Source organism: Pleurodeles waltl, chromosome 3_1 (genome assembly GCF_031143425.1).
Source record: "Pleurodeles waltl isolate 20211129_DDA chromosome 3_1, aPleWal1.hap1.20221129, whole genome shotgun sequence".
Taxonomy (NCBI): domain Eukaryota; kingdom Metazoa; phylum Chordata; class Amphibia; order Caudata; family Salamandridae; genus Pleurodeles; species Pleurodeles waltl.
In genome coordinates this window covers 1,585,844,032-1,585,856,710 of record NC_090440.1, presented here as the reverse complement: position 1 = coordinate 1,585,856,710, position 12,679 = coordinate 1,585,844,032, and the positions used below count along the sequence as shown (strand labels likewise).

Sequence of the window (12,679 nt, the reverse complement as noted above, 5' to 3'; positions counted from 1 at the left end):
CAGCTTTTGAGAGGGCTTGTGTAACCAGAAAAGTGAACAGATCTCACTGGGGTGCTCTCCTTTGGGAAATGTTCACAGGAAAGTGTAGGGATAGACTCCTCACACTCTCTGGACCAGATGCAGAATCTTATGACCTCATGAAGGGTACCCTGATTGAGGGCTTTGGATTCTCCACTGAGGAGTACAGGATTAGGTTCAGGGGGGCTCAAAAATCCTCGAGCCAGACCTGGGTTGACTTTGTTGACTACTCAGTGAAAACACTAGATGGTTGGATTCAAGGCAGTGGTGTAAGTAATTATGATGGGCTGTACAATTTATTTGTGAAAGAACACCTGTTAAGTAATTGTTTCAATGATAAACTGCATCAGCATCTGGTAGACCTAGGACCAATTTCTCCCCAAGAATTGGGAAAGAAGGCGGACCATTGGGTCAAGACAAGGGTGTCCAAGACTTCAACAGGGGGTGACCAAAAGAAAGGGGTCACAAAGACTCCCCAGCAGAAGGGTGATGAGACAACCAAAACTAAAAATAGTAAAGAGTCTTCTACAGGCCCCCAAAAACCTGCACAGGAGGGTGGGCCCAGAGCCTCTTCACAAAACAATGGGTACAAGGGTAAAAACTTTGATCCCAAAAAGGCCTGGTGTCATAGCTGTAAACAGCATGGACACCAAACTGGAGACAAGGCCTGTCCCAAGAAAGGTTCCACTCCAAACTCCCATCCAGGTAACACTGGTATGGCTAGTCTCCAAGTGGGATCAACAGTGTGCCCAGAGCAAATCAGGGTCCACACTGAAGCTACTCTAGTTTCTGAGGGTGGGGTGGATTTAGCCACACTAGCTGTCTGGCCGCCTAACATGCAAAAATACAGACAGCAACTCTTAATTAATGGGACTAGAATAGAGGGCCTGAGGGATACAGGTGCCAGTGTCACCATGGTGACAGAGAAACTGGTTTCCCCTGGCCAATACCTGACTGGAAAAACTTACACAGTCACCAACGCTGACAATCAGAGAAAAGTACATCCCATGGCAATGGTTACTTTAGAATGGGGAGGGGTCAATGGCCTGAAACAGGTGGTGGTCTCCTCAAATATCCCAGTGGACTGTCTGCTTGGAAATGACCTGGAGTCCTCAGCATGGGCTGAGGTAGAGCTAAAAACCCATGCAGCAATGCTGGGTATCCCTGAACTGGTGTGTGTGAAAACAAGAGCACAATGCAAGGCACAGGGCGAAAAAGTAGAGCTGGAGTCTGGAAAAATGGCCCAGCCTACCAAGAGAACAGGAAAGTCAGTTGGGAAACCAACTGCAACACAGCAAAAGAAAGGGAACCTCTCTTCTCAGGAAGAAGTTCTGCCCTCTGAGGGAACTGAGCCTTTGGAGCTTGAACCTTATCAGGTTGAGCTCTTAGGCCCAGGGGGACCCTCAAGGGAAGAGCTGTGTAAGGGACAAGAAACCTGTCCCTCTCTTGAAGGCCTTAGGCAGCAAGCTGCTGAAGAGTCCAAAGGCAAGAAAAATGGAACACATAGGGTCTATTGGGAAGATGGGCTCCTGTACACTGAGGCCAGAGACCCCAAACCTGGTGCCACTAGGAGAGTGGTAGTGCCTCAGCTGTTCAGAGAGTTCATCCTAACATTGGCCCATGACATTCCCCTTGCTGGACATTTGGGACAAACCAAGACGTGGGAGAGGTTAGTCAACCACTTCTACTGGCCCAATATGTCCAACATGGTTAAGGAGTTTTGCCTCTCCTGCCCCACCTGTCAAGCCAGTGGTAAGACAGGTGGGCATCCAAAGGCCCCCCTCATTCCACTTCCAGTGGTGGGGGTGCCCTTTGAAAGAGTGGGTGTGGACATAGTTGGTCCACTGGAACCTCCCACAGCCTCAGGAAATATGTATATCCTGGTAGTAGTGGATCATGCTACCAGGTATCCTGAAGCTATTCCCCTTAGGTCGACTACTGCCCCTGCAGTAGCCAAGGCCCTCATTGGTATCTTTACCAGAGTGGGTTTCCCTAAGGAGGTGGTGTCTGACAGAGGTACCAACTTCATGTCAGCATACCTAAAGCACATGTGGAATGAGTGTGGAGTGACTTATAAATTCACTACACCTTACCATCCACAAACTAATGGCTTAGTTGAGAGATTCAACAAGACATTAAAGGGCATGATCATGGGGCTCCCAGAAAAACTCAAAAGGAGATGGGATGTCCTCCTGCCATGTCTGCTTTTCGCTTACAGGGAGGTACCACAGAAGGGAGTAGGGTTCTCACCCTTTGAACTTCTGTTTGGTCATCCTGTAAGGGGACCACTTGCCCTTGTTAAAGAAGGCTGGGAGAGACCTCTCCATGAGCCTAAACAGGACATAGTGGACTATGTACTTGGCCTTCGCTCTAGAATGGCAGAGTACATGGAAAAGGCAACCAAAAACCTTGAGGCCAGCCAACAGCTCCAGAAGTTTTGGTATGACCAAAAGGCTGCACTGGTTGAGTTCCAACCAGGGCAGAAGGTCTGGGTTCTAGAGCCTGTGGCTCCCAGGGCACTCCAGGACAAATGGAGTGGCCCTTACCCAGTACTAGAGAGGAAGAGTCAGGTCACCTACTTGGTGGACCTGGGCACAAGCAGGAGCCCCAAAAGGGTGATCCATGTAAACCGCCTTAAGCTCTTCCACGACAGGGCTGATGTCAATCTGTTGATGGTAACAGATGAGGATCAGGAGGCAGAGAGTGAACCTCTCCCTGATCTTCTGTCATCAGACCCAAAAGATGGTACAGTAGATGGAGTGATCTACTCAGACACCCTCTCTGGCCAACAGCAAGCTGATTGTAGGAGAGTCCTACATCAGTTTCCTGAACTCTTCTCCTTAACCCCTGGTCAGACACACCTGTGTACCCATGATGTGGACACAGGAGACAGCATGCCTGTCAAGAACAAAATCTTTAGACAATCTGACCATGTTAAAGAAAGCATCAAGGTGGAAGTCCACAAGATGCTAGAATTGGGAGTCATTGAGCGCTCTGACAGCCCCTGGGCTAGCCCAGTGGTCTTAGTCCCCAAACCTCACACCAAAGATGGAAAGAAAGAGATGAGGTTTTGTGTGGACTACAGAGGGCTCAATTCTGTCACCAAGACAGATGCCCATCCAATTCCAAGAGCTGATGAGCTCATTGATAAATTAGGTGCTGCCAAATTTCTAAGTACCTTTGACTTGACAGCAGGGTACTGGCAAATAAAAATGGCACCTGGAGCAAAAGAAAAGACAGCATTCTCCACACCTGATGGGCATTATCAGTTTACTGTTATGCCCTTTGGTTTAAAGAATGCCCCTGCCACCTTCCAAAGGTTGGTGAATCAAGTCCTTGCTGGCTTGGAGTCCTTTAGCACAGCTTATCTTGATGATATTGCTGTCTTTAGCTCCACCTGGCAGGATCACCTGGTCCACCTGAGGAAGGTTTTGAAGGCTCTGCAATCTGCAGGCCTCTCTATCAAGGCATCCAAATGCCAGATAGGGCAGGGAACTGTGGTTTACTTGGGACACCTTGTAGGTGGAGGCCAAGTTCAGCCACTCCAACCCAAGATCCAGACTATTCTGGACTGGGTAGCTCCAAAAACCCAGACTCGAGTCAGGGCATTCCTTGGCTTGACTGGGTATTACAGGAGGTTTGTGAAGGGATATGGATCCATTGTGACAGCCCTCACTGAACTCACCTCCAAGAAAATGCCCAAGAAAGTAAACTGGACTGTGGACTGCCAACAGGCCTTTGACACCCTGAAACAGGCAATGTGCTCAGCACCAGTTCTCAAAGCTCCAGATTATTCTAAGCAGTTCATTGTGCAGACTGATGCCTCTGAACATGGGATAGGGGCAGTTTTGTCCCAAACAAATGATGGCCTTGACCAGCCTGTTGCTTTCATTAGCAGGAGGTTACTCCCCAGGGAGCAGCGTTGGAGTGCCATTGAGAGGGAGGCCTTTGCTGTGGTTTGGTCCCTGAAGAAGCTGAGACCATACCTCTTTGGGACTCACTTCCTAGTTCAAACCGACCACAGACCTCTCAAATGGCTGATGCAAATGAAAGGTGAAAATCCTAAACTGTTGAGGTGGTCCATCTCCCTACAGGGAATGGACTTTATAGTGGAACACAGACCTGGGACTGCCCATGCCAATGCAGATGGCCTTTCCAGGTTCTTCCACTTAGAAAATGAAGACTCTCTTGGGAAAGGTTAGTCTCATCCTCTTTCGTTTGGGGGGGGGTTGTGTAAGGAAATGCCTCCTTGGCATGGTTGCCCCCTGACTTTTTGCCTTTGCTGATGCTATGTTTACAATTGAAAGTGTGCTGAGGCCTGCTAACCAGGCCCCAGCACCAGTGTTCTTTCCCTAACCTGTACTTTTGTATCCACAATTGGCAGACCCTGGCATCCAGATAAGTCCCTTGTAACTGGTACTTCTAGTACCAAGGGCCCTGATGCCAAGGAAGGTCTCTAAGGGATGCAGCATGTCTTATGCCACCCTGGAGACCTCTCACTCAGCACAGACACACCGCTTGCCAGCTTGTGTGTGCTAGTGAGGACAAAACGAGTAAGTCGACATGGCACTCCCCTCAGGGTGCCATGCCAGCCTCTCACTGCCTATGCAGTATAGGTAAGACACCCCTCTAGCAGGCCTTACAGCCCTAAGGCAGGGTGCACTATACCATAGGTGAGGGTACCAGTGCATGAGCATGGTACCCCTACAGTGTCTAAACAAAACCTTAGATATTGTAAGTGCAGGGTAGCCATAAGAGTATATGGTCTGGGAGTCTGTCAAACACGAACTCCACAGCACCATAATGGCTACACTGAAAACTGGGAAGTTTGGTATCAAACTTCTCAGCACAATAAATGCACACTGATGCCAGTGTACATTTTATTGTAAAATACACCACAGAGGGCACCTTAGAGGTGCCCCCTGAAACTTAACCGACTATCTGTGTAGGCTGACTAGTTCTAGCAGCCTGCCACAAACCGAGACATGTTGCTGGCCCCATGGGGAGAGTGCCTTTGTCACTCTGAGGCCAGTAACAAAGCCTGCACTGGGTGGAGATGCTAACACCTCTCCCAGGCAGGAATTGTCACACCTGGCGGTGAGCCTCAAAGGCTCACCTCCTTTGTGCCAACCCAGCAGGACACTCCAGCTAGTGGAGTTGCCCGCCCCCTCCGGCCAGGCCCCACTTTTGGCGGCAAGGCCGGAGAAAATAATGAGAATAACAAGGAGGAGTCACTGGCCAGTCAGGACAGCCCCTAAGGTGTCCTGAGCTGAGGTGACTCTAACTTTTAGAAATCCTCCATCTTGCAGATGGAGGGTTCCCCCAATAGGGTTAGGATTGTGACCCCCTCCCCTTGGGAGGAGGCACAAGGAGGGTGTACCCACCCTCAGGGCTAGTAGCCATTGGCTACTAACCCCCCAGACCTAAACACGCCCTTAAATTTAGTATTTAAGGGCTACCCTGAACCCTAGAAAATTAGATTCCTGCAACTACAAGAAGAAGGACTGCCCAGCTGAAAAACCCCTGCAGCGGAAGACCAGAAGACGACAACTGCCTTGGCTCCAGAAACTCACCGGCCTGTCTCCTGCCTTCCAAAGATCCTGCTCCAGCGACGCCTTCCAAAGGGACCAGCGACCTCGACATCCTCTGAGGACTGCCCCTGCTTCGAAAAGACAAGAAACTCCCGAGGACAGCGGACCTGCTCCAAGAAAAGCTGCAACTTTGTTTCCAGCAGCTTTAAAGAACCCTGCAAGCTCCCCGCAAGAAGCGTGAGACTTGCAATACTGCACCCGGCGACCCCGACTCGGCTGGTGGCGATCCAACACCTCAGGAGGGACCCCAGGACTACTCTGATACTGTGAGTACCAAAACCTGTCCCCCCTGAGCCCCCACAGCGCCGCCTGCAGAGGGAATCCCGAGGCTTCCCCTGACCGCGACTCTTTGAACCTAAAGTCCCGACGCCTGGGAGAGACCCTGCACCCGCAGCCCCCAGGACCTGAAGGACCGGACTTTCACTGGAGAAGTGACCCCCAGGAGTCCCTCTCCCTTGCCCAAGTGGAGGTTTCCCCGAGGAATCCCCCCCTTGCCCGCCTGCAGCGCTGAAGAGATCCCGAGATCTCTCATAGACTAACATTGAAAACCCGACGCTTGTTTCTACACTGCACCCGGCCGCCCCCGCGCTGCTGAGGGTGAAATTTCTGTGTGGACTTGTGTCCCCCCCGGTGCCCTACCAAACCCCCCTGGTCTGCCCTCCGAAGACGCGGGTACTCACCTGCAAGCAGACCGGAACCGGGGCACCCCCCTTCTCTCCATTCTAGCCTATGTGTTTTGGGCACCACTTTGAACTCTGCACCTGACCGGCCCTGAGCTGCTGGTGTGGTGACTTTGGGGTTGCTCTGAACCCCCAACGGTGGGCTACCTTGGACCAAGAACTGAACCCTGTAAGTGTCTTACTTACCTGGTAAAACTAACAAAAACTTACCTCCCCCAGGAACTGTGAAAATTGCACTAAGTGTCCACTTTTAAAACAGCTATTTGTCAATAACTTGAAAAGTATACATGCAATTTTGATGATTTGAAGTTCCTAAAGTACTTACCTGCAATACCTTTCGAATGAGCTATTACATGTAGAATTTGAACCTGTGGTTCTTAAAATAAACTAAGAAAAGATATTTTTCTATACAAAAACCTATTGGCTGGATTTGTCTCTGAGTGTGTGTACCTCATTTATTGTCTATGTGTATGTACAACAAATGCTTAACACTACTCCTTGGATAAGCCTACTGCTCGACCACACTACCACAAAATAGAGCATTAGTATTATCTATTTTTTACCACTATTTTACCTCTAAGGGGAACCCTTGGACTCTGTGCATGCTATTCCTTACTTTGAAATAGCACATACAGAGCCAACTTCCTACAGTCCTCTTCCCATTGGTCCGGGTGCAGAGGGTTTTTGGACCGTCTGGGTTCGGTCACTTGTTGCAGTGGAGGGGGCTCACAGAAACAGGCGGCAGGTGTGGACCCCTGGGGGGGGGGGGGGGCTGGAACTTAGAACATTTCCCTGGTGGTTCATCACCTGGACAGTACTCTGAACGCCAGAATGGACAAACTCAGCTGAAGATACCCAGTGGATCCTGAGTGGCATCTCCAACCATCACCAACTAGAGTTGATGCGTGGCCTCTTAACAGGGAGAGCCTTGATTAGATCTGTTTGCCACTGCTGAGAACACTGACATTGCGTGCTGGAGTTTCCAAGGCGACTTCTACGGAGATGCTTTTCGTCTCAAGTGGAGCTGCGGCCTTCTGTATGCCTTGCTGCCAATATCCCTCCTGTTCAGTGTTCTCAAGAAGAAAAGGACCGATTGTAGCTCCTGTGTAGGCTAAGGAAGAGGAGCAACTCCGACTGGGCCCAAAAAGAGTCTTCATTCTACCTTGACAGGTGGCCAATCAACTCTTCATGGGGTATGTTGGTGCCAAGAAAGGTAAGGCTGTGAAGAAATGAACCGTCTACTGATGTAGTGCGCTCACCCTTAAGATTTGCTGTGCATTGGCCAAGACGCAACCCCCAGATGGCTTGCATGCTCATTCCACCAAAAAAAATCTGTGACCACGGTGTAAGCACGCGGAGTTCTGGTCATGGATGTCTGTCATGCTGCAATGTGGGCTTTGTTGCACATGTTCACCAAGCACTACTGCCTGGCCAGTCCGGTCCATCGGAATGGGCACTTTTCTTGTTCGGTCCTTCAGGACTTTCTAGTCTAAATCATGCTCTAAGATTCACCATTGAGGAGGTATTGCATGAGTATCTATTCCATGGTAGGGAATCTGCAGCTGGAAGTCTCGATCAGATGAAAAAGTTACTTTACTTCAGTAGTGCCTTATATGGTAGACACTCTATCTAGCTGCAGATTCCTTACCGACCCACCCATCCTCCTTACTCTGCAAACTAGATTTTTAGGTACAGGGCTGTTCTCCTTTCAGGGCCCTAGTTTCGTACCCCAGTGTTAAGTGTACTCCGTGGCTCTGTGCTCCTGGCGTGGAAAGTCCCGAAAAGAAACTTATGTGAGCCCGTTGAGGTGGCGCCTATATGGGCACCGCGCACCTCACTTCAGGCACAGATAATGGCAAGTGGATTCTAACGACACCACCAATTGGTGCGCAACAGTCATGCTCACTAAAAACATCTTGATCCAGTCTGACACTTGGGGATTATTCCAAGGTAAGGAATCTGTGGCTAGAGATTTTTTAACAGATAAGGCGCTACTGAAGGTAAGTAACTTGTTGTTCTTCTCCAAAAAGGATCTTCCTGAGCACCTTGGCGCAAATGTTTTGACTGTTTGCCAAACAGCCACATGGACACTTTTGGCAGGCACCACTGTGACTACTCTATTCCGCAGAGAAGGTAATTTTGCCTGCTCACTCTTGCAGGCAATCTGGTCTAAAGGCCACTCCTCAATCCGAACCCTCTCTGAAGGGGCAATTGCTTTGATATCAATCCACAAAGTGAGAGATGTGCGGTTGAAAGTACCCACCAAAAGAAGATACTTTTCAGTAGCGATATGTGGCTGATACTTTATCTAAATGCAGATTCCTCACAACCCACATTCGTCCACTTCCTGTGGACCGAAGTTTGAGTAATAAATGTTCCAAATCAAACTTGCTCCCAGGTTGTCCTTTCCGGAGGTGGGACGGTTGCTACAGAGACTGATGGCACCACCTGCTAGCACAGGAGCTAATCCAAGATTTTCCGATTCCAGTCTGCCACCTGCAGAGATTTACCAGGTGAGAAATCTGGGTGAAGTACCACCAAAGAGAATGTTACTCGAGGTAGGTAACCTACTCCTTTTTTAGGGTCGAGCATACGCTTGTGCATGTGTATTGCTTGTGAGGCGCTTTAGTAGTTAAAGGACTCGGAGCCCCGTCCATGTCACGTCAGTGTCTTTCATTGGTTCGTGGGCTTGCCTTATAAAATCTGCTTGCTTTCATTAGTGGAAGGCATGCATATGTCATGCCTTTTCCTGTGGTTAGTCCTCCTCGAGCGCAGCGACCAAGTACTGAAAACATGCTGTTTTCCGTCCGGTTTGTGGACTACTTTCTATCTTTTTTTTCGCAGCGTGATCTCGCTTGGCAGAAGTCGAGCGCTTTACATGACATCAACCCTGTTACATAGTTAATTGCACTTTTGATGGTTGCGTAGATAATTGCACTTTTGCCAATAGGTTTCACTACAAGTGAACTGTAGCAGCGCGATCGCGCTTTTTTTTTTTTTTCATTTAATGTGGCAAGAAATGTCCACTTGGAAGTTTACAACTGCTAATAGCTCTAACTTGGAGAAATGTGAGACCCGTTGCATTGGAAATGCTTGTTTTTAACTGCTAGAGTTCGTTGTATGAAAGCAGAAAATCTCTATGTATATTTACACTTTCTAAAGTCTGATAACTGGCTTACTTTAGCTATGTGCAACAATACTTTCATTTCAAACTAGAGAGAAATAATTCAGTGAGTTGGGTGATTTAGGGTCTTGCCATATATTGTTAGGAATAAATGTCCATCTTTTGTACTTTTCAAGAACATTTTCTGTGACTTTCTAAGGCGACTCTGCATTTGTCCTCTTTCCTCTTCATGGCCTGAAATATTTCAATATGCTGTAGGATATCTTATCTCTTGTTGATTGTGTCTTATGGACTTAACTCTAGTTTTTGCTTTTTTTTGGTTCGGGATGGGGTGTCCACTTCCGACTTTGTTCCTTTCTTTTCTTTATATCATTGGATCTCTGAATGCTGCAGCTTGGTGATCCCTAATGAGTAAACCAGTATCCACATTATTTGGCAAATAGTCCAAGTTTAAAAAAACAAAAAAATAAATAAAACTGCCCGTTTCTTATGTGTATTCAGTTTATAACCTGTGTATTTTTACAGACAAATGAAGTGAATCAAGGTGATGCTTTGGAACACAACTTCAATGCCATGCATGCCGCATTAACATTACCTGTAAACCATCTGTACCCTGTGCAGGGATTCCCCCAGGTGAGTGAGGATCCTAAAATTAGTGTATGGTGTTTTTTTTGTTTGTTTTTAAAAAAAAAAAATTGTTTTGCCCATCCATACAAAGGTACAGCCACAACCAAAGCAAATTAAGTTCTGTTTATTGCAATTCTCCTCTGTTGATGCTACTGTAATTAAACTTCAGCTTATTGTCTTAGGTTAAAGGGCGCATAGTTACGTAGTTCATTATGAATGTGACACAGATGCCGTTTTTGAGTGTCAGACTATCACCCATCGTAGATTTTCAGATATACTCAAAGCGGTTGGGAGTATTTTAGAACAGATGTTTCCTTGAGCTCTCTTCATTGTGGGGTCATGATACGTCTGCCTATTTCCCCCCCCCCCCCCCCCTCCCTGCAATGTCTGATGGCGGGAGGTGGTATAATGGTACTTCTAAATAACTCTTTGCTGTTATGTTCTGCATAACACATGAGGTTGGCTATATTGTGATTATAGTGTGTGTATAGCAAAATTTGTAATGTCGTCTAAACCTAACAAAAGGTAAATTGATAGACATTAAAAAAATTTGAATTGTTTAGATGTATAGTAACTTCCTTTTAATTTGCGTTAAACGCATTAAATGTAGCTCACGTTGAATGCTGCTACTACAGAAAAGCATTGTGCTAGGCAGGGACTCTTTCAAGAGTTTTGTACTTTGTGGTTCTTGTGCAGCACTTCCTGTAATGGATACTGTGAATGAGTTTGTTGGCAAGACATCGTGTTGAGGAAATTTGCTTGTGAAGAATTGTGTCCCTTATAAAAGACACATTACCTCCCATTTTACTAGTATTTCATCACACCAAAGTTGGGGATTGAGTTTACCTGAAATATTACACTAAGTCTGTAATCATGGTTTTGTAGTCTTTATTACCCGGACTTTTCTGCAGAGGGACAAAAAGGCCAGATGTAGTAGGACTAACTCTAGACAGTTGTAGGCCTCTCTATCCTCATGGATATTATCTGCGAAACCTGTAGTATATGCTCATCCCAATGGTCGTAGCTTATTAGAGGGGAAATGACCACCGGACTTGAGCTCTTCATGCCAGACGTGGGTGGTTTGATGGCACTATTGTAACCATGCTCACCACAGACAACCTTGATGCTGTTCCTGTTGTGTAAATGATTTCTCATTTTTTTGACCATATCAGAAACTTATTGTATTAATTAGGAATCTATTTAGCGTCTAGTGTGAGATTGTGGGTCCAACAGCCTTAAAGTAGGTTTATTTGTTCAAATTCTTAAATTTTTGCCATTTCTATCAGTTGTCTAGTTTTTGATATATACAGCATAGTAAGGAGCCATGTGTGTAGCGAGCAGTACATGGTTTTCTGTGTTCAAAGTCCACGTAGGAGCTTTATTGCTACAGTGAAAATGAGGTCCCCGTATTTGATTACGTGTGGTTTGTTGAATTCCATTGCCATCCCCGTATGCCTTTTCACTCATCATGGTGTCTGGTGGTGAACGGATTTCTCACTTATCTAAGTAGCCCTTTATATTTAAGAAGCTGTGATTAAAAGGTTTGCCGCTATTGCCTGTAAAGTGATGAACACTGTGTTGAGGTCTGCATTCATTTTAGATGCATCACAACATCCAGTTTGAAAGTGGAAGCCCATATACTAAGTGAATGGTGGTAAACTGGTCATTAGCTTTTCATTAGTAGGAAATATTACTGCTATACTAGACTACTAAGATCATTCTAGTTTAAAGTATTTTGCAGTGTAACCACACAACTACTAATCTAACTGTACCCTGGTCAACTCATTACTGTTCTCTGCTCTTGCATTTTAACACCCAGTTGCAGTTGAAATCAGGTCAATTTTTTTTAATCTGTTTTATTGTAGCCTTCGATGAAAACCTTGCTTCGTACCTGGGCTGAGTTGTACAAGACATTTTCCCGTTGTGCAGCATTAGTGGCAACAACCGAAGAGAATGTGTGCTGTGAGGAGCTGTGCGCAAAGATATTGGCGGGGATTGGGGAACAAATCTTGACAGTAAGTTTTCAATGTATTATTCCTCAAATATTCTAAAATGTATATAGGGGCGCTTCATAGAAGCGTTCTAAAAATAGAATTTGGTGGGTGGATTTATAAATTGAGCCTTCTTGACTGCTGTGTTAGTAAAACCTAGAGCATGAGGGATTGTATCTTTTACCAATAGAGACGTCTCTTAAGATTACTTCTCCAGGAATGTCAGTTAGTGGCAAGTGCTGTTGAGTCAAAGCTAAATAGTGGTGACTACCCCTGATTAGTATAGTTGGTGTTCAAACTCTATTTCTGAAAAAAAGATGCTTTACCTTGAACAACAATACTTCGACCTGAAAATCAGTGAGGTGGAAAATCTGTGATGCAGTGTTTTAAAAAAAAAGAAAAAAAATTATTTGAATTCTTCATTACATTTTCACATAACATCGATAACAAGATTGTGCAGTTAGGCAGCAATTCTAGAACATATTCGTACAGGGTAGGTGTTTTATAGAAGAAAATAAATAAAAGCATATGATAAGTACAATGCAGACCACACTCATAAGGGTACAGCTGGCAGTAATAGTTAAACATTTGGGCCGTACAGCTGTCAGTGAGGGTTGCTTCTATACAGAAAATAACGCCAATGGCGTT

The 12,679-nt window shown here is 46.3% G+C and overlaps 1 protein-coding gene across 2 annotated transcripts in view; it reads left to right on the top strand.

Annotated features, from left to right (window-relative positions):
* Window positions 1-12,679, top strand: part of RIF1 (replication timing regulatory factor 1) — a 310,912-nt gene that overhangs the window by 95,472 nt on the left and 202,761 nt on the right. For both annotated transcript variants that reach the window (XM_069225212.1, XM_069225211.1), the window contains 2 exons: window positions 9,939-10,046; window positions 11,906-12,055. In XM_069225212.1, the coding sequence (XP_069081313.1) occupies window positions 9,939-10,046; window positions 11,906-12,055 (258 nt within the window). The remainder of the gene's footprint in view (window positions 1-9,938; window positions 10,047-11,905; window positions 12,056-12,679) is intronic.